The 20555-nt window shown below is 43.9% G+C and overlaps 1 protein-coding gene across 1 annotated transcript in view; it reads right to left on the bottom strand.

Annotated features, from left to right (window-relative positions):
* Window positions 1-621: 621 nt before the first annotated feature.
* Window positions 622-20555, bottom strand: part of GRIK3 (glutamate ionotropic receptor kainate type subunit 3) — a 308237-nt gene continuing 288303 nt past the window's right edge. The window contains exons 14-16 of the mRNA XM_027864465.1: window positions 2780-3002; window positions 1561-1811; window positions 622-816 (exon numbers count right to left, since the gene is read on the bottom strand). Coding sequence (XP_027720266.1) covers window positions 622-816; window positions 1561-1811; window positions 2780-3002 — 669 coding nt within the window. The remainder of the gene's footprint in view (window positions 817-1560; window positions 1812-2779; window positions 3003-20555) is intronic.

Here is a 20555-nt window from a genome sequence, read left to right as displayed (position 1 = left end):
GCCTCAAATCCTCTTGGCTGCTCAAGATGAGGTCAGCAGTCAATGTACAATAGAATCTTCCTTCCAGCGCATCGGTCCTGGGCATGTATGGATGTCCATCTGTCCACTGTTGGCCATACCCCCTTGATCAAAGTGGTTGCTGTTGTGTTTTTTTCAATTGTCACGCTCCTGGAAGCCCATGGGACAGAGTTTTAAACATGGAGACTTGAGATCTCCCCAGAAGGCTGCTGGCATGGAGCCCTTTTATCACCAGAGGGTCCATTGTATGAATCCCTATCTAGAAGATGGGGAATCTTCAGCTTGAGGGAGGCGTGTGTGCACATAGGTGTGTGTGTGTGCGCGCATAGGTGTGTGTGTGTGTGTGTATCTGTATGTGCATTCTTTATCTTTGCCTCTTCTGCTTTAGAGAAAGAGAGAGACAAACAAGAAGCCCCTACCTCCTACCCACCCAATCCCCTGAACCACAGGTTGGGGTCTGGCAGGTTCATTGTAGGTGGGCAGGTGGAGGTGGGGCCAGCTTCTTTCACTGACCGCAGACTTGGAAGGGGGATCTTTCCTTCTGTCTCCATCCTTTGCCCTAAAGGAGCTGCCTCTTGCCAACCCCCGGCCCTTGCCCCAGCCCTAGGGGAACACGGGTGCCAGAGCAGTATTGCAGGTCATACTGTCCTTGCCTGGGAGTCTACGGTCATTGAATGTGTGCATGTTGATGACAGCGTCGGCTTTGACCATGACTGGTGGCTGAGGCTTGTGTTTGACCCGTCGCTGGCAGGTGAGGGAGAATCTGATTTCGTCAGCCACAGTGCTGCAGAATGAACGCTGGAAGGAAGAGGGAGGAGGAGGCCTGGTGTTATTCCCTGTGTGGTACAGAGGGCAGAATTATACTTGGGGTAGCACCTGGCTCTTTGAAGGAGTTCAGAGACCAAAATTCTGATCTCAATTCTGCCACTAACTAACTCACTGTGTGATCTTGGCTATATCTACTTCCCTACCTGACCCTCTGTTTTCCCATCTGTGCAATGGGGAGATTGGATTGTATGAACTCTCAGGTCTTTCCCAGCTCTGACATTCTATGTTCTCAAGGCCCTCCCAACTGTGACATTCTATGTTCTAAGACCCCTCCTAGCTCTGACACTGTGTTTTAAGGTCCCTCCCAGCTCTGACATTCTGTGTTCTAAAGCCCCTCCCTTCTTTGACATTCTATGTTCTAGGGACCCCCAGCTCTGCTATTCTGTATTCTAAGAACCCCCCAGCTCTGACATTCTATATTCTAAGACCCCTCCTAGCTCTGATATTCTCTGTTCTGAGACCCCTCCCAGCTCTGACATTCTATATTCTAAGACCCCTCCCAGCTATGATACTGTGTTCTAAGTGTCCTCCTAGCTGTGACCTTCTGTGTTCCAAGGTCCCCCAGTTCTGACCTTCTGTGTTCTAAGGTCCTACTCAGTTCTGACCCTTCCCAAGTCCTCTTCCCTCCCTTGACCTTCTCCCCTCAGCCCAGCTCTGCTCAGTCATGGTCTCAGGTATGTCCTCTCACCCCCACTCCCTTGGGGAAGGGGTTACCTGTTCCCGCTCGGCCGTTTTTCGGAGTTTGTAGATGAACTCGCCCACAGCCACCAGCACAGAGAGCACCAGCCCTGCAGCAAGCACAATGAAGATGCCCCCAATCTTCTGGATGCCCAGGGCACTAGCCTCCTTGCTTTCCTCCTCTGGGCAGCCGTTGCCCCGCCACCACTTCTCCTTCATGATGTGCAGCTTGTCCTCTTCCTGGAGCTGAAGGATGGCAATGGTGATCTTGTCTCTGTAGGGGGAACCTTGGACAGCGGGGCAGAAGAAAGCACAGTCAGGGGGGGCTGGACCCAACCTCTTCCTGACCTGGCTCAGGGCCCTTTGTGGACAAAACAGCAGCAGCAGCAGCCACAACAATCAAAACTCACATTTCTATAGTCATTGTCTCAGTCCAGCGAGGTAGACCAGGAAAATGAGACTAGGGAGGGGAAGTGATTTGTCCACAGTCACATCGCTAAGTGACAGAGACTTGAACTATCTATCTTCTGACTCCAAATCCAGGTCAGTGAACTAGCAGGTCTTATCTGCAGATGCACATATGCTGCTGGAGTGGTGAAGATAGGGGAAAGAAGGAGGGGAAAAAGAGCCTTTGCTGGGGTAAGGTGCTTATCTCTAGCTCTTTCCCCTCAGCACATTAGCCCTGGTCTAAGGCACTGGGAGACCTGGATTTGAATTTCAAATTCTGCCACTGTGTGACCTTGAGTAAGTAACTTCTCTCATTTCCTCAGTTTTCACATCTCTGAAATGGGGATAGTAATCCCTGCCTTGACTCCCACCCAGGACTGTTGGGAGGATCCTTTGAGTAAATGGATGATTAGAAACAGTATAAAAGTAAGCTACTATGGGTAAGCTACCAAAGGTGAGCTACTATAAATCAGTGGATCTTATGATCAAGTCATCACTCAAATATAGGCAGAGAGCCCCACAGTGTTGCAGAGGAGGATGCAAGCACGAACCATATGGTCCCTTCCTCCTTCACAGTATTGACATGGAATGGAACTTCTCAGGCTAGAAGAGACCTCTGGAGGTCTTCAAACTCATCCCCTCATCTCCAGGTAGTGCTAAATTTCAACTCTCCAAGCTCCCTAGATATGTGGTCCCAAGCAAGTCATTTCTCCCCTTTTCTTTCCCCACAGTCCCTTCTCTGAGCTGTGAATGATGGGCAGCTTGCTCTTTGGTGAGGGGCAGTGGTGGGGACTGGATACCCACTCACCCATAGGTGTGCCAATCCCATAGCCTTTGGAGTCGATGAGGCCTCCAATTTGGGTGAGGTTGCAGTTCCTCTGAGTGATGTACTCAATGGCTGTGGATTCCATGAGCAGGGCGTAGTCAGCTGTAAGGGCTCTCTGGATCCCCTCCTCATTGTTCTTTACCAGGGCTGAGGGTTTGCTGCTCATGAATGCCCACATCTTCTCAAATGTGGAAATCTTGGATTTCTGGGAGCACCACCACCACCATGGCAGCAAGAGAAAGAGGGAGGGAGGAGTTAGGGGACCATGGGAAGGGAGTGAGGGAGTATAAGTGGAAAAGACAGAAAGGATTCAATGCCGGAAGGAAATAGGAGGACATAGGAGATGGAAAGAGAAGGAATTGGGGAAGTAAAAGGAGGGAGAAGGATGAGGAAAGGGGGAAGGGAGGGGAGAGAGGAAGGAGGAGGAAGGTGAGCAAGGGATAAAGGAGGGAAGTAAAAAGAAAGGAGAGAACAAGAAAGAAGGATGGAGGAAAGATGAGTGAGAGAGAGGAGAAGGAAAGAAGAAAAGACAGAAGTCAGATTAGAGAGGGCAGGGTAGAGAAAAAGGAAAGGAAGGAAATAGGAGGAAGGAAAGAAAGGGAGAAGCCAGAAGAGAAAAAGTAAGAAAGAGGGAGAATGGAGGCATAGCAAGGGAGAAGGAGGAAAAGAAGGGAGGGGTGAAGGATTGTGGAAGAAGAAAGAAGGTCGGAGGGAAGGTGAATGAGAATGGAAGGAGATGAGGCAGAAAGTAGGGTAGTTATAGGAGGGAGGAAAAAGAAGAAAGGAGAGGAAGGAAGGAAGGAAGGATAAAAAGGAAAGAAGGAAGGAAAGATGGGAAAGAGGGAGGGAAAGAGAAAAGGGGAGGGAAGGAAGAAAGGAAGGATAGAAGGAAGGAGGTAGTGAAGAGGGAAAAGAAGGGAAGAAGAAGAGAGGAGAGTAAGAGGGAGGATGGAGGAGAGTGGAGGAAGATGAGGCAGAGGGAGGAAAGGGCAGTCATAAGAGGGAGGAGAGAGGGGAGATGAGAGAGGAAGCAAGGAAGGAAGGGAGTTAGAAGAGAGTAGAGTAAGTAAGGGGGAGGACGGGGAAGAGACAAGGGAGAACAAGGAAAGGGAAGGAAAGAGGAAAGATGAAGAAGGAAGAGAGAGGAGGGAGGAGGGAGACAGAATGAAGCAGAGTCAGAAGAGGAAGGGAAGCAAAGACTCAGCTGGACGCCCTTCCATGCAGCTGTTCCCTCCTGGAGGAGTATCTCTCTAAGCAGGCTGGTCCCCACCCAAGACTACTGAGACCCGGAAGATCAGGAAGGAGTGGCAGTGGGATCCTACTAAGACTTCACCCAGCACAGCCTCATCCAACCTCCCCCCAAGTCTCAATGCCTGTCAGAGACTCAACACAGCAATACAGGAGACAACTGGTGTGAGCAAATATGGCCTGGACCATAAAGGCCTGGGTTTTAGTCTATGAGTAACTGGCTGTGCAGCCTTGGGCAAGTCCATTTCCCATCTCTGAACTGTCCCATACTCTGAAAGAGTAGGACAAGATGAGCTATGTCCCCTTTGACCTCTGCTAGTCTGTGATTCTACAGTTGCCTTGGTGATCCACAGTGAATTGTAATAACAGCCTAGCTTCCCACCTCTGACTCCTTTCCATTCCTGATAACCTCCCTCCCTCACCAGGAGGGACCAGAATTGCAAGCCCCTGGTCTATGCGGAGAAAGCAGTCACAACCAAGAGGGTGAGACCACTGTGTGGGAACTCAGAGTACAATCTGAAGCCAAAGGGAAGTGAGTCTGGGGTTATCCAGACCACTGCTTCCCTCTGTCAGGTGATAGAAGGTTGGCTGCATTTATATTTTCTCAAAGGAACTCAAAGCATTCCGGAAAACAATTCATTTTATTCTCCACTTTGCTCTCACTGGGACCAGGGAGGAGATCAGTCACAGTCTCTGACCCTGGATTTAACTACCTTCCCCTATCTATGCTCTTAGTCATGCTCACTCCTGTCTGTCTGCATCTGGTTGCCTAAGATCCCATCTCCCAGGCTGCATATGTACATAGCCTGATGCCACATGACATTGACATTGATCACTAAAAGTCCCACTCATACCTTCATCCTTCCACACAAGTCCCAGACCAGGGCTATTTGTGCAGATTTTACATGTACTTAGAACTCCCCAGAGGATCTGTTAACAGGTCACACAGAAATGTAGGGAGAGGGGACCCTCCCTTTCCTACTTTCCACTAATGCCACTAGCCCTTGGAGCTGCCAATCATCAGACCACTGATAGTTACAATTGTTATGGAACAACAGGCTGGTCCAAAAGCTGAGCCTATCAGTAAGAAGCTCACAGGAATGCTAGATGGCAATGTGTCTTTAGTCAACATGAGAAGACCCCAGACATTTGAGATCTGCAAACACAGATTGCTCAGTCGGCTAATGTCCCCAGGATGGTTAGGGACTTAGATTGGGCTGAGGCACAGAAGCATGGGGATGGATAGAAAGGGTTGATGCCATCATTTAGAATCCTCTTCCTGAGGCACAGAAAATTTGGAGACAATCATATTGCTCCAGAGCTCCCTAATCAAAGACCCTGGAGTCTTCTGGGGAGCCTAGCATGGCCAGAGTCATGTCCACAATGCTCTGAGTAGAAATACTCAGGGAAAGGAGATGGGCCAATCTTTCCCCATTGACCATGCTGAATCTGAAGCCCAGTCCATCATAGAACATTCCCTAGTTTAAGAGTTCTTAACCATTTTTGTGTCTTGGATCCACCTGGTAGTTTGGTGAAACCTATGAAACCATTCAGAATAATTTTTAAATGCATAAAATAGAATATATAGGATTGCAAAGGAAACCAATTATACTGAAATATAGTTATATATGTGTCTACACACATATATATCTATATCTACATGTCTATATCTACATATCTATAATCTCTACCTACCTACACAACAACAGACTGAGACAACAGATTAATGAGACAATGAGTAAGTACCTCCTGACCAATATTTCCTGCAGTTGGGACAAGCAACAGAGCACAGGAATTCTAGTGGCTTCCTTCTACTAATTATCTCCTGTTTATCTTCTATAGATTCTGTTTGTACATTGTTGTTTGCATGTTGTCTCCCCATTAGATTGTGAGCTCCTTGAGGGCAGGGACTGTCTTTACCTTTCTTTGTATGGGCCCTTAGCATGGTGCTTGGCTGTCATTAATAGATGGTTTATAATTAGTAAATGATTATTGACTGCCTGACTGGCTCATTTTTTAGGATAACAGGATTATAAGTCTAGAAATGGAAGTGACTTCAGGTGAGAGGAATACGCCCAGGAAACCCTAACTGTTATAACCCTTCTGTTCAATCATGCTCAAGAGCCCCAAGTGGCTGTTCCAAAGAGCCAGGATGGTATAAGGGAGAGAATGTTGGACCTAGAGTCAGGAAGACCGACCTGGGTTCAAATCCAGCCTCATATACTTCCTAGCTGTCTAACCTTGGGCAAGTCACTTAAACTCAAGTTTACTCATCCGCAAAATACGTGTACTTGACTAACTTTAATCTGTGATCTTGTACTCCTCTTTCCCATTTCATAGATGTGACCTCTATGCAGCTGTAGGACGTTGGGAGTCAGCCTCATGATATATATTGTGATTTTCACATTTTTTCATTTCCCTAGAAACTTCGGTTGATAAATAGCCTGGAGTGGAAGCACCTGCGTGGTCATCCACAGAGTCACCGTATCATTGCACAGACTTGACAGTAAGTGAGAATAGTAACTCGTATTCTATAATCCTGCAAGGCAAATGAAGTATTTTAGTTAATTCAGCTCTCTCACATCCCCCAGAGGGCTATTATAAGCTTGCTCTTTTCTGTTAAAGCCCCTTCCACCATCTCCCCTTAGCAGGGCACCTTAACTCCTACTTTATTAAAAAAAAAAAACAGAGGTCATCTGGCATGAGCTCCCTATTTTCTTCTGCTCCAGGCCTCAAACCTCCTTTATGCTACCCCCGCATTGTCTCCTCCTTTGCTGTAGTCTCTGAGGGATAGATATTTTGCTCTCCATCCCTCTATTTTGACCTTGATCTCATTTCCTCTCACCTCCAGAAGCTGGCTTCATTATATCATCTCACAACCCCATCTTCAGCATCTCCTTATTTGTTGCTTTTGAACCCTCTTTGTACAAACATCACCAGATTTCCCCTTTCTTAAGAACCTCTTATTCCTTATTGTACTATAAGAAATGATAAGCAGGGTGGTTTCGGAAAAACCTGGCAAGACATATATGAACTAATGCAAAGTGGAGTAAGCAGAACCAGGAGAACATTGTACATAGTAACAGCAAAAATGTAAAAATGATCAACTGAAAAAATCTTAGCTACTCTGACCAAGACAATTCCAAAGAACTCATGATGAAAAATGTTATCCATCTCCAGAGAGAGAACCTATGAACTCTGAGTGTAGATTGAAGCATATTTTTTTCAAAATAAATTATTTTTCTTGGGTTTTTTTTGTATGTGTTTTCTTTGGCAACATAGCTAATATGGAAATATGTTTTGCATGACTTCACATGTTTAATTGATATCGTATTAATTGCTTTCTCAAGGGGTGAGGGAGGAGTGGGAGGGAGAGAGAGAATTTGGAACTCAAAAATTTTTAAATGAATGTAAATTTTAAAAATATGTAATTGGGTAATACTTCATGAAATAAATACATGAAAAAATACATTTCAAAAATCTCTTATTCCAATTATTTCCATCCATTCTTAATCCCCATTTTTAAACACCTCTCTTCCTACTCACTGCCAAAGTCCCAGAAAGACTTGTTTACAATCCTTGCCACCTTTTCAATTCCCACATATGTTTTAACCTCTTCCAATCTGGCTTCTGATACCATCACTTCACTAAAATTTCTCCATCTCACATTAGTAATGATCTTTTAGCTGCTGAATCCAATGGCCATTTCTGAATTCTAAACTTTCTTGACTATGTTGCAACTTTTGATTCTATGCAGGATGAATTTCAAATCTCCACATCCAGCTCTAATCTCTCTCTTGAGCTCCAGGACCACATTACCAGCTGCAATGCAGCCTTACTACATCTCTTTCCTCCCTAACCAGTTCCTTTTCTAAACTGTCCTGTTTCTGTTGAGGGCATCACCATCTTTCTTTTTTTGTTGTTGTCATTTTATTTTTAAATTTATTTTTAATCCAATTTTATTTTATTGTGATATCTACACTCTTTCTCCTCTGCCTCCTATCCTCCATGACCACCATCTTTCCAGTTGCCTACATTCTCAACCTTAGAGTCATCCTTCACTCTTCACTCTGCACTCTCCCTCAACTCTCATATCCAATTGCCAAGTCTTGTTCAGTGTACCATGGTCACATCTCTTGTATCCATACACACACGGCTACTACTCTAGTGAGGTCCTCATCACCTCTCATCTTGACTATTATAATAGTTTCCCAATTGGTCCCCCTACTTCTAGCCTCTTGCTTCCTTAATCTACACTTAACACAGCTGCCAAAACAATCTCTCTAAAACAAGATCTGATCATGTCACTCCTGAGCTGAAGAATCTTCAGTGTGCTTCCTTATAGTGTCTAGAATAACAGGCAAATTCCCCAGCTTAGTGTTTAAAGACCTGCCAAATCTAACTTCAACCTATTTTTCCAGACTTTTTTTATACTAATCTCCTTCATATACCAGCCAAACTAGCCTCCTCACTGTTCCCCAAACTTGGCATTCATAGTATCCTCAGTGCTAGCACAGAGATTTGACTACAGTAGGTGTTTAATGAATTCTTATGAAATTGAATTGTTCTGAGATTCTAAGGCCCCTCTCATCCCTGACATTCTATGCTCTAAGGCACCAGTTCCGAAAAGATGGTCTGATGATCCCTGTGGGTCCTAAGACCCTTTGGGGGTGGGGTTCCATAAGGTCAAAACTGTTTTAATAATATACTAAGACATAATTCGCCTAATAAAATGGTCTTCCCTTTTCCAACCACATATCTATGTGAGGCCAGATTTTCTTTATATGCTTCAACCAAAACAGCCTTGCAACAGATTGCATGCAGAAGCAGATATGAGAATCCAGCTGTCTTCTAGCCAGCCATTAAAGAGATTTGCAAAAATATGTAAAACAATGCCAGGCTTCTCACTAATTTTTTTTTCATTTTGGAAAATATAGTTATTTTACATAAAATATGTTATGTAAGTTAACATATAATGAATTTATTACTGTTACTTTTAAACGAATCTATAAATTAATATTTTGAACATTTATCATTTTAAATTTCTAATATGGTAAATATTGACAGCTATAATCCACATAAACAAAAGTTCTTTGGGGTCCTCAGTGATTTCTTAAGAGTATAAAGGGGTCCCAAAACTAAATAGCTCAAGAATTGTTGCCCTAAGGGCTATAAGGGAATACAGAGAGGGGAAAGAAGGGAACGAGCATTTATTAAGTGCCTACTATGTGCCAGGCACTATGCTAAACACTTTACAAATATGATCTCATTTTATCCTCACAATAACCTTGAGAGGTGCTATCTCCATTTTACAGTTGGGGAAACTGAGTCAGACAGTGATTAAGTTCCTTGCCCAATGTCACAGAGCTAGTAAGTATCTGAGGTCATATTTGAACTCAGGTCTTCATGATTCCAGGCTCAGCTCTCTATCCAATATTCTGAAAAATCAGTTCAGGGCTTCAGAGGACTATTTCAACCTGAACTAGGGTGGGAGATACTTGTTCACCTATTCATTCATTCATCTACTCGTCAAACTTTTATTAAGCAGGGTTCTATGCTCAAAGTTGAGGACAAAGATGAATAAGAGACACTGTCCCTGTCCTGAAAGAACTTATGATGAAGTTTGAAAGGAATCTTGGAGACTGTCCAGTCTAAACTCATTTTACAGATGGGGAAACTGAGATATGGAGAGAGGATAGATTGCCCAACATCATGCAAATAATGAATAGCAGACCTTGACTCCAAGTTCAGTGGAGGAGTAGTAGTAGTAGTAGGAGTAGGAGTAGCAGGAGTAGTAGTAGTAGTAGTAGTAGTAGTAGTAGTAGTAATTTCCAATATAGGCTTGAGCCCAACAAATTCACAAAAGCATGAATTATCCTATGGAGTAAAGAGGGGAAGTAATAGTCCCACTTCTATTACAAAAAGGGAAATACCAGCACTTTGCACAGTGCCTGGCACACAGTAGGTACTTAATAAATGCTTCTTGACTTGACTGAGACCTAGAGAATAGGAAATGATTTGCACCAGGAACAACAGAGCCAAGATTAGAACCCAGGTCACTTACTTTGAGTCAAGGGACATTAACCTTGTACTACTACTTGGTGTGTGATTTTATACCACAGTGAGAAGAGCCCTGGCTTGGAAGTCAGAACTCCTGGGTTCTAGTCTGAACTCAGCTACTTACCAGTTTTGTGACTTTGACATCACATTTCCTCCTCTGGCCTCAGTTTATTCATCTATACAAGGACAGGTAATATGGATCAGGGGAAAGAATGTTAGCTTTAGCATCAGGATCTAAGTTTAAATCCCAGGTCTGTCACCTACTAGCTGTATGACCTTGGATAAGTCACTTAACCTCAGTTTTCTCCTTTACAAAATGAAATGTCTAAACTAGGTGATGTCTAGGGAAGGTTCCTTCTACTTCTCAATCCAGGTTCCTAAGACTAGATTAAATCTAAGGTCCTTCCTAGATCTGACTTCCTGTGAATCTGTGACACTATCATGACAAAGCTGCCCACAGGTAGGAGTTAGGTTAATGATGGTGGGTTCAGCCACTACTGACATAGTCTTTGTTGCTTGCTACTCTTTATGGAAAAGAGGAGCTGCTTGTGTCCTTGTGCATGACGGAGCCCATGTAGCCAGCCGGTGTTGTCACCAGCCCCTCTGGTCACCATTTTCTCCCTGTCCCAGCTTAGGAGGTAGCTTTAATAAGCAGTGTTTCAGGATCAGTCACCCAAATAAATTAATGCAATTGTTCGGAGCAGCCAATATAGGGCACTTTGCCAAGACATAGATGCTTTTTTTATCAGTGAAATTGGCAAGAAAGTAAGTTTCAGGCTCACCACTTTTAACTCCAGCCTCCTGGAAGAAGTAAATTGATTTTTCCCAATTGAAGATACTTAATCTTGAGAATTTAACATTTCAGTGTTAGACTGAATATATATATATATATATATATATATATATGTATATATATGTACATACATATATATAATATGAAACACACACATATATATGCATATAACAGTATTCATATATTCCAATAGCAACTGAAAACTGTGGACTAACCCTGGGAGGTAACCTCATGTGGGACTTTGTAGCGAACCTAGGATATTGTCTGTGCTGAAAATGAGATCCTTTTCCTGAAATTAATTGGTCTCCTTATCCCTAAGACTAGAGTCTCTGGCCCTTATCTGATCCATGCTTGAGAACAGTTCATCATTTCTCTCTAGTTATTTCTATGGAACTACAAGTATTCTCCATTCCCTGGCCCTCCCTGGTTATCCATTCTATCTTATAATAAAAGCAGTCTGTCCCTCTGTAGCCGTCTGTCCAAACTCCCCTCTCTGACCTTCCCTTTGTACACCAGAGGTTTATATGAGGGCGCTGCAGCATGGAATAGTAATGAGGGCAGCTCCATGACAGCTCCCTTTTCTACAGATCCTAAGGTTTGCAAGGCACTCTCTCATATCAGTCCTGTGAAGGTAGTAGTGCTAACATTTCTTCTCATAGTGTCAATCCTCCAAAGGGGAAGCTCCTCAGGGTCAGGGGAGGTTTTGCTTTTGCCTGTGTGACCCCAGAGCCTAACATGTTGTCTGGCATGTTTTTGGAGGTGGTCATCTGGGCCTGTGATTTCATCAATGTGGGGGCCTTCTGTTGGGGAAATTCCTGCCATGGATGCCAATCAGCAACCCATCTGTAACACATAGTTTTAGAGCAGGCATTCTTAACCTTTTTTGTACATGATGTTTTTAAATGCAGAAAATAATATAGATAGGATTACAAAGGAAACAAATTATATTGAAATACAGTAATGAATTTTTTTCATGTACTTCAGATTAAGAAACCCCATTTCAAAGAGTTGCCTGAGTGCGCTGGGAGACCATTTCTTGCTTGTGGTCACACAACTAATATGTGTCAAAGGCAGGATTTAAACCAGGTTTGCCTAAATTCAAGGCCAGCTTTCCATCTACTGTGCCAGGTAGCTTGTTGCCTGGCACAAGCTAGGCACTTACTACTTTTATCTTGAATTGTATTTCAATCATTTTATAGGTGAAGAAATTGAGGATGAGAGGAAGTGATTGACCCAAGATCACACAGATATTCAGCAGAAACCCTGGATAATAATTCTATTTCCCTTTCTTTCTTTCTGTAGTTTAACACTCTATGGTTTCCAAGTGTTTATAAAACGATTTCTGCCAATTTTTTCCCTTGCGTTCACTCTCAATATCTCATCACTCTCTTTTCTCCACGAGTCACTGCCAGGCTTTTAAATCAATGTCAAGGAGAAAAGTTTCCCATCATATAGTTCTACCTCCTGCCAATTATGCTTCATTCCAGACTTCCTGAACATTTTGTTTTCCTTCGTAAAGAGCGTCCTCATTTTACAGGGGTTGACTGCAGATTGTTTCTATGAGGAAATTAAAGTTGGGTTAACATTTTTTAAAGTTTTAGTTGTCATCAGAATTCTGAGTGAAACTTCTGAGTGTATTGCCAAGGGCCCTGAGTAAAATGTAGATCCCAAGTGATTTCTTCTAGGTGATAATATTGGGGCAAAAAAAGTCCAACTTTTTTAATGCCAACATTCATTCATTGATATTATACTGGTGGATCCCTTATCAAGAATGTATAGAATGGGAGCAGCTAGGTGGCACCAGGCCTGGAGTCAGGAGGACCTGAGTTCAAATCCAGCCTCAGACGCTGACTAACTGTGTGACCCTTGGCAAATCACTTAACACTGATTGCCTCAAACCAAACCAAATGAAAACTCAAACCAAAACAAAAAGAATGTATGGAATGCCAGGGATAAGAATCGTACAGGAGAAGAGGTGGATGGGTTGTGATGGGCACCAGCTTCTTTATCTGTGAAATGTAGAGTTTAGACTCAATGGTCTCTAAGGTTCCTTTCAGGTATTTTTTAAAGTCCTTCTAACCTTTTATACTTTATATACTCTACATTCTAAGGTTCCTCTGTGCTTCAAAATATTTTGAAGTTCCTTCCCAGTTCTGACATTCCATGTTCTAAAGTCTTCCCCAGCTCTGACATTCTCTGTTCTAAGGTCCCTCTCAGCACTGAAATTCTCTTCTGTGTTCTAAAGCCTATGATTTCAAAGATTGAATCCTGGACAGCCTACTCATTTTTTCATCCTGTTTGCAAGGCTGCAGTCCGCCATAAGGGAATTAAACTCTATCCCACTCCAGCCCAAAGCAGTTAGAGGCCTGGCCTCCTGATGCTGTTCCAGCCACTGTCTTCTAAGGAGCAGTCATCGCTGGTTTGTCTAAGGCAAGATGTCTTTCCACATCTTCCCTTGATCAGAGGTAGACAGGAAAGCGAATGTTCAAGCTCACTGCTGAGGTACTAGAGCAGGCCTGTCAACCTCCAGGGCCTGCTTCTATTCTCCTCTCTGTGGTAGAGATGGGATGTATCTGTGATCTTCTCTCCCTGGTGGGCTGACTGACTGGCTGGGGATTTGAGAGATGGAGGGAAATGACCAAGAGCCATCTCTTGAAGGTACCAAATGTGCCATACATTGGGCATCTCAGGGCTGCCAGGGAGCTGGAGATGATGATGGTATTATACAGGGAAAATATCATTGGTTCTGGAGCCAGAGGTACTGGGTTCAAATCCCATCACTGATGCTTACTTCTTGTGTGACCTTGGGTAAATCATTCCACCTCCTTGAATCTTGGTTTCCTAACTCTGCAAAATTAGAGGGCTGAATTAAATGGGCTCCAGGATCTATTCCAACATTAGATCCCTGTTCCTATCAAAAGGACCACCAGTCTTGTCATCCCACTCCTGGGTCTTTCACAGAATAATAGAATCTCAAAGCTGTAAAGGATTTCAGAGAGCACAGAGTTCAATCTCCATCTGATGAGGAATGCCCCCTTCACAGCTTCCCTGATAAGTAGTCATTCAGATTCTGCTTGAAAGCCTTCAGTGAGGGAACTCGCTACTTCTCCGTGTGACCAGCCTATAGCATTTTTGGTTAACCCCAGTTAGAACCTTTAATTATAGAATTATTAGAATTCTGGACTCTTTGGACTTTCTCCAGCAACTTTCTCATCCTGGAGGTTTGCTTTGTCCCTGTAGGCCCTTCTTCTGATTGGTCATCTTCTTCTAGAGCCTTCTTTTTAGGGAGGATGGCCAAGCCAGCCATGGTTTCATTCTTCTCCAAGTTGTGTCCTTGACTTCCTGGATTTTTCTCTACCATATTCCCCTTCACTCCCTTTTTCAATATATTGTTTTCCACAAATTCCCATTACTCAGCACAATGCCTGGCACTCAGTAAGCTTGTTGACTTTACCTGGTTTGTTTTTCTTATACAAAGTCTGAGTCTCCCTCTCATCATCTTTGAACCTTTGTTACCAGTTCTGTTCTTGGGGCAAAGTAGAAAATGTCTGAGGCAGCTCATACCTCAGAGTTGTGACCTATTTTTTCCATTTTTATAGCCTAGGGCACCCCCATACTCTCAGTTCTCTTGGCTTTAGCTTGGGTGTCTCCTTCCTTTTTCTTAAGAACACTGAGATATAGACTTTTCCCCCCTTTGAAGGCCTTTATTGGCTCTTAAGAGAAAGAAGGTAACATAAGAAAAAGCTGTTACAGTCTAGAAATAATGAGTCATAGAGCCTGGCATCTTGTCCTGACATAGCCCTGATTAGCATCAAGGGCTGACACAGTTTCTGGGGTCATCTGGCCCTTGCCTTCATAAATGTGCACCCAGGCCTGACTTCTGCATGTGGTGATCTGCCACAATTCCCCAAAGGGAGAACAGTTTGATTGATGTCTCCTGTGCCCCATTACATCCCACCCCTTCTTTTTTTCCTTCAGAAAAGTTCTGCTTTCTGGTATAGGGAAAGCTCTTTTAGGATGGGACCCCAATCATAGCAGCTGATTGTTCTTATCACTCAGGCAAAACATAGACTAATGGAAAGCCAGTAGGACTTGGAGTCAGGAGAGACCTAGGTTCAAATCCCCCCATTGACATCTATGAGTGTAGGCTTATAGATTGAGCCAGAAGGAATCTCATCTAGACCAACTCACTTAATTTACATATGAAGAAAGTGAGGTCTGCAGAGTGAATTGCCCATTCAGTGTCACACAGATAGCAAGTAGCAAGTCAGAATCTGAACTTAGGTCCTTTAACTCCAGATATATCCATGGGCAATCATTGAAGCCTTTGGATAATAAGAACTGTTGTTGAGTTGTGTTCAACTCTTTGTAACCCTATTTTGGGTTTTCTTGGCAAACAAATTGGAGTGGCTTGCCATTTCTTTATTCAGTTCATTTTTACAGATAAGAAAACTGAGGCAAACAGGATTAAGTAACTTGCCCAGGGTCACAAAGGTAAGAACAGTCTGAGGCCAGATTCAAATTAATGAAGATGAGTCTTCCTAACTCCAGGCCCAGCACTTTATCCACTGCGCTACCTAGCTGCCTCTTAATAACAATAGCTAGCATTTATATAGCACATACTATGTGCCAAGGCTTCTTATAAATATTATCTCATTTGATCCTCACAACAACCCTGGGATGTAGGTGCTGTTATCATTCTCATTTTACAGTTGAGGAAACTGAGGCAGACAGAGGTTAACTGACTTGCCCAAGGTCACAGAACTAGTGAGTGTCTGAAGCTGGATTTGAATGCAAGTCTTCCTGATTCCAGGCCCAGTGCTTTTTCCATTGTGTCACCTACCTGCCTCTTGGAGGCTCAGTTCCCTCATCTGTAATATGTGACATGATATGTGCAGTATCTAGTTGACAGACAGCATAGGGTTTCAATGAGGTTCAAATGAAAAAATCTATGTAAAGCAATGGGTAAACCTTAAAAGACTATACAAATATCAACTATTATTATTATCATCATTTCTGGTCTCAGCCTTCCTTTCTTTAGTCACTATTAAAATCCCTTTTGAAAACTCAGCTTTGGTTTACAATAAAGGGGAGAATGGATGCATCTTAGACCAGGAGCATAAATGGGGGCGTGGAGGGGAGAGTGCTATCGTTGGTGGAAGCCAGCTAGGAGCTGGGAGCAGAGGCATGGGTAGAAGGAGCTGGACGGAACTGGATAGAATATGAGCTCCTTCAGGGCACAGCACATTCCATTTTTGTTTCTGTATTTCCAACCCCTAGTACAGTGCTTGGCACAAAGTATTGGTGCTTAATAAATGTTCATTGACTGATTAATTTGTTAAAGAGCTGCCATCTCCAGCAACTTTGGGGTGTGGCTTCTTCTCCAGTAAAAAAAAACAAACAAAAAAACCCCACCTTCTAGGTCTCCACTAGGATTTGCATGGGACTCCTCATGGAATGTTGGAGCAAAAAGATATTGTAGATATTTTCTAGTCCAATGTCCCCATTTTGTAGGTGGGGAAACTGAGGTGAAGGAAGGGGAAAGAGCTTGTTCATGAATAGTAGAGCCAATAACTGACAAAGCCAGGATTTGAACCTATACCTCTTGACTACAATTTAGTACAATTCCTATGGTAGTAGGTAGCAAACCAGAAATAGATAAGAGTGGGAGAGAGGACCCTCTCCAGATACCTCCTTTTCTTTTCCTTTTCCTTCCTTCTTCTCTCTCCCTCTCCTGCTCCATCCCCTTTTTCCCTTCCTCCCCTACCCCCCCTCCCCTTCCCTTCTCTCTCAATGTCCCCTCTTCCCACCATCTTTTCCTTCTCTCTCCATACCTCCCTACATGTTTTCTTCCCCCTCACTTTGTTTTTTTTCCTTCTAGCTCTAATTCCTTGTCTGCAGATCCTTGGATCATCTAAAGACCATGGGGTTGGGAGAGGCTGAGAGAGGGTCTGATGTAGCTGGGGGTGCCCTAGTACTTTTGGCCCTCTCGGGCTGGGAAACCATAAACTCAGGAGCTCCCTAATGCTGGTTTCTGGATTTTCTGAAGTTGCTGTTGCCATTCAAAGGCCCATTGACATAATCCCATCCAGATTCGTGAAGCCACCAACAAAAAGAGGGAGAATTGCCTGAGATTTGAGATGGTCTTATTTCAAAGAAGGCATCTCCCTCTTGGGGTGCCTCCTATTTCTTGCATCCCCTTCAGCCTTTTACATTTTTCTTCTTATGCATTTTTACAGCCAAACGGTGGTTTCAAAGCCCCCCTTTTCATCTTGTAATTAATTTTTATCTTCCAAGAAGGAAGGACAACATGAGGCTGGTTCTGTAGGCTGATGCCTGCCGCTTTCAGACAACTTTGAAAATTCTGATTTCCTTTTAAATCCTGAGGGTGCCTGCATCCATGTTTCCCCTCCCCCTGCCCATTCCCTATGCCTAGGGAAGAAGGAAAGAGAAGGAGGTGGGGAGCCATTCTAGAGCCCATCGGGTAGCTAGGAGACAACAGAGAACTTGACTGTCTTGACCTATCATTGCCCCTTGATGCCAGCCTGTGCTGGCACTGACATTGCCCTGGGCATTGATGCTCAAGAGACTTAGCTCTCTGCCTCCCTTTTCCCCAACTCCTCTTCTTTTCTAGTACCATTTTCTATTGCCTCAAGTTCTGTGTTGTGGAAAGTATGAGTTGGGAGACAGAAATCTCCTGCTCTACCCCTGATTTCTTGAGAGACCATAGATAGATAGATAGATAGATAGATAGATAGATAGATAGATAGATAGATAGATAGGTAGATAAATAGCAGATAGGTAAATAGATAGATAGACGGGTAGACAGACAGACAGATAGAAGATAGATAAATAGGTATATAGATAGGTAGTTAGAACAATAATTAAATACTAACTATGTGCCAGGCACTATAAAAGTACCCTATCCTTCAGATCTCAGTTTTTCTCCTCTGGAAAATGGGAATGACTATCTCTGATCTGCCTCCCTCACAGATCCATTGGGAAGCTCAGATGGGAAAATTTAAGTATTTTGAAATGGTAAAGTGACATATCCTATCTCCTACAGGAAGATGCCCTTATCATTAGTGCCCTTTTCCTCTGCAAATGATCTTGTAGTTGCTTATCTGAGAGACAGCAAGATATAGTGGAGAAGATGGTGAATTCAGAATCAGAGAACCTGGCTCAGTAGTCAGAAGAGCTGGGTTCAAGTTCTACCTTTGAAATTTCCTCTTGTACCAAGTCACTAGGCTTCCATTTTGTCGGCTTTTAAGTGAGGGGTGATGGGGCCGGCTCAATAGCCTCCCTTCCACCATTAGATCTAGGATCCTATGAATGGAAGCTCTTTGAGGGCAGGGACTGTTCCCTTGGTGCCTTTGTATGCCTAGTGCATGGCACATAGTAGACACTTAAGAAATGAATGTTGAATTGATTTAAACAAGGAAAGGTCAGCTGTTATTATTATTACTTTCCCAAGAGAAAGTCTCAGAGGACTTTTCAAGGTAGAGGTGAGGGGAATCCTTGCAGAAAGCTGAAATTACAAGTTCTATTTTCTGATTAGTGGTATCATTGCTGGCATTCATCCAGGAGAGAATACTGCTATTAACCGGTATGATATAGTGGGAGGAACACTGGGGTCAGAATCAGAGATCTGGGTTGAAATCCTGACTCTGTGACTTCCTACCTGTGAGACCTTTACTAAGTCTCTTAACTGCCTTAGGCCTCAGTTTCTTTATCTGTAAAATGAAGAATTTGGACTAGCTCATGTCTAATGTCTCTTCCAGCTCTGAATTCTATGATTCTATTGCCCAGAGGCAGGTATAAAGTGAGATTCCCACCCCCTACCCCTCTCCTCCACTCCCCCCACCATTAACTGGGATTTGTTTGAGGAACGAACCCTGTAGGTGTTACACTTTCACCTTGTTAATTGCTGTAATGTGAGTCTGATCTACTCTCATTCTTCACTTTTCCAGCACAACTTGCTCCTCCTACTAATGAAAATGGAAAAAGGGGCAGGCAGAAAAAGTTGTGCTGGGACTGAAGTGGAAGCAATGGTGGTGAGACACAGAGAAAAGCTTCTTGACCATCCGGAGACAAAAGCTGGAATGGGCTCCCCAGGGGCAATGAGGAGTCTCTCTTCCATTCACCTGACTGAAGGCAGCTTGCTTCCTGACCTCTCTCTCGGTCTCTCTGTCTCTGTCTGTCTGCCTGTCTGTCTCTCTCTGTGTCTCTCTCCTCTCTCTGTGTCTCTCTCTTTCTGTGTCTCCTCTCTTGCTTCCCTTTTTTCCTCTCTCTTTTCCTTCTCTCTTCCTCTTCCTCTACACCTACCTTTCTCCCTACATCTCTCCTCTTACTTTCTTCTATTCCTTTTCATTTTCTCTCTCTTCTTCCTTCATTTTCTCTTTACTCCTGCATTTTCTCTCTATCTATGATTTTCCCTTTCTCTTCCTCCTTCTTTCCTTTTTTTCTCATTTCATACCATCTTCTGCTCCTTCTCACTCTCTCTTGTTACTTCCTTTATCTCTCCCATTCTCTCCCTTCTCCTTCTGCCTCTCTTCCTTCTTCCCTCAATCTCTTCTTCATTTTTCTCTCCTTTTAGCACCATCTCTATCTTTCTCCTTTTCTCCATCTATTTCTCCTCTCCATTCACCTCTTTTTCCACTTCCCCTCCCTTCCCTCTCCTCTTTTTTCTCTCCCTCTCTCCTTTTCTCCCCTCTCATTCCTTCCTTCCCTCCTTCTCTCCCTCCATCTCCTTTTCCCTCTCATTCCCCCTCTCCTTTCTCTCATCTTCACCACTCCGTTCATCTCTCTCTCTCTCTCTCTCTCTCTCTCTCTCTCCCCCCTTTTTCCCCCTTTCCCTCTCTATGCAGGGAAAAGATGAGTATGTATGTGTGGTTGGGGGGGTGGCATTGAGGGGAGAGACAGCTGCTCAGCATGAGGCCAGCATCTCTGTGGGGAGCTGGAGCCTGGAAGTCAATGTGAACCTCCTCAGTGGGGAGGGAAGAGAAGGGATCCAATTGTTGATGGTGGTCGATGACTGGATGGGGCTTGCTGGGGCCCCTTCCCTTTGATGGTGGAAACTTTGCTTGGAAATACGGCTCATGCTTAATGTATGAGCCAAGGCTTTAGCACAGTCAAAGAACCTGATGCAGCCTGGCATATTCACACCCACATGCCTTCCCAACCCCCACCTCCCTCCCCTCTCAGCTTTTCAGAGGCCCAAGGCAAAGCCCAGAGCCTTTAACTTCTTGCCAATCTGTAATGCTGGGTAAGGGCACCTCTGGAGGGTCAAAATCAAGTCAACGAGGAGGAGGAGAAAAAAGCTTTTTCCCTCTTCCTTTTTTTTTCTTTCCTTCTTCTTCATAGAATAGCAGCACCAAATCCTCCAAAGGCTCCCCCAGCTCTGTCTCAGCCCTTTTCCTTCCTTCTCATTCGAGCCCCATTTGTAGCTCACCAGCTGCTGGCTGTCTGCAGAAGCATTTCTTGGAAGGAGCCAAGCTGAGCTGAGCTGAGGGGAAGGAAGGCTTCAGGGCAAAGGAAAGAATGGGACCAGAACAGAGCAAATGCATCTAATGGGAGCAAGGCCCTGCGCTGAGCCGCGGACTGAGACAGAGCCTTGATAAATTCTTGGGACCTGGAAGTCTTCCATGTTTAACAACT

The sequence above is a fragment of the Vombatus ursinus genome, unplaced genomic scaffold (assembly GCF_900497805.2).
Source record: "Vombatus ursinus unplaced genomic scaffold, bare-nosed wombat genome assembly UNPS02014775.1, whole genome shotgun sequence".
Classification (NCBI taxonomy): domain Eukaryota; kingdom Metazoa; phylum Chordata; class Mammalia; order Diprotodontia; family Vombatidae; genus Vombatus; species Vombatus ursinus.
The sequence above is the reverse complement of the archived record's forward strand: the minus strand, read 5'-3'. Positions and strand labels throughout refer to the sequence as shown.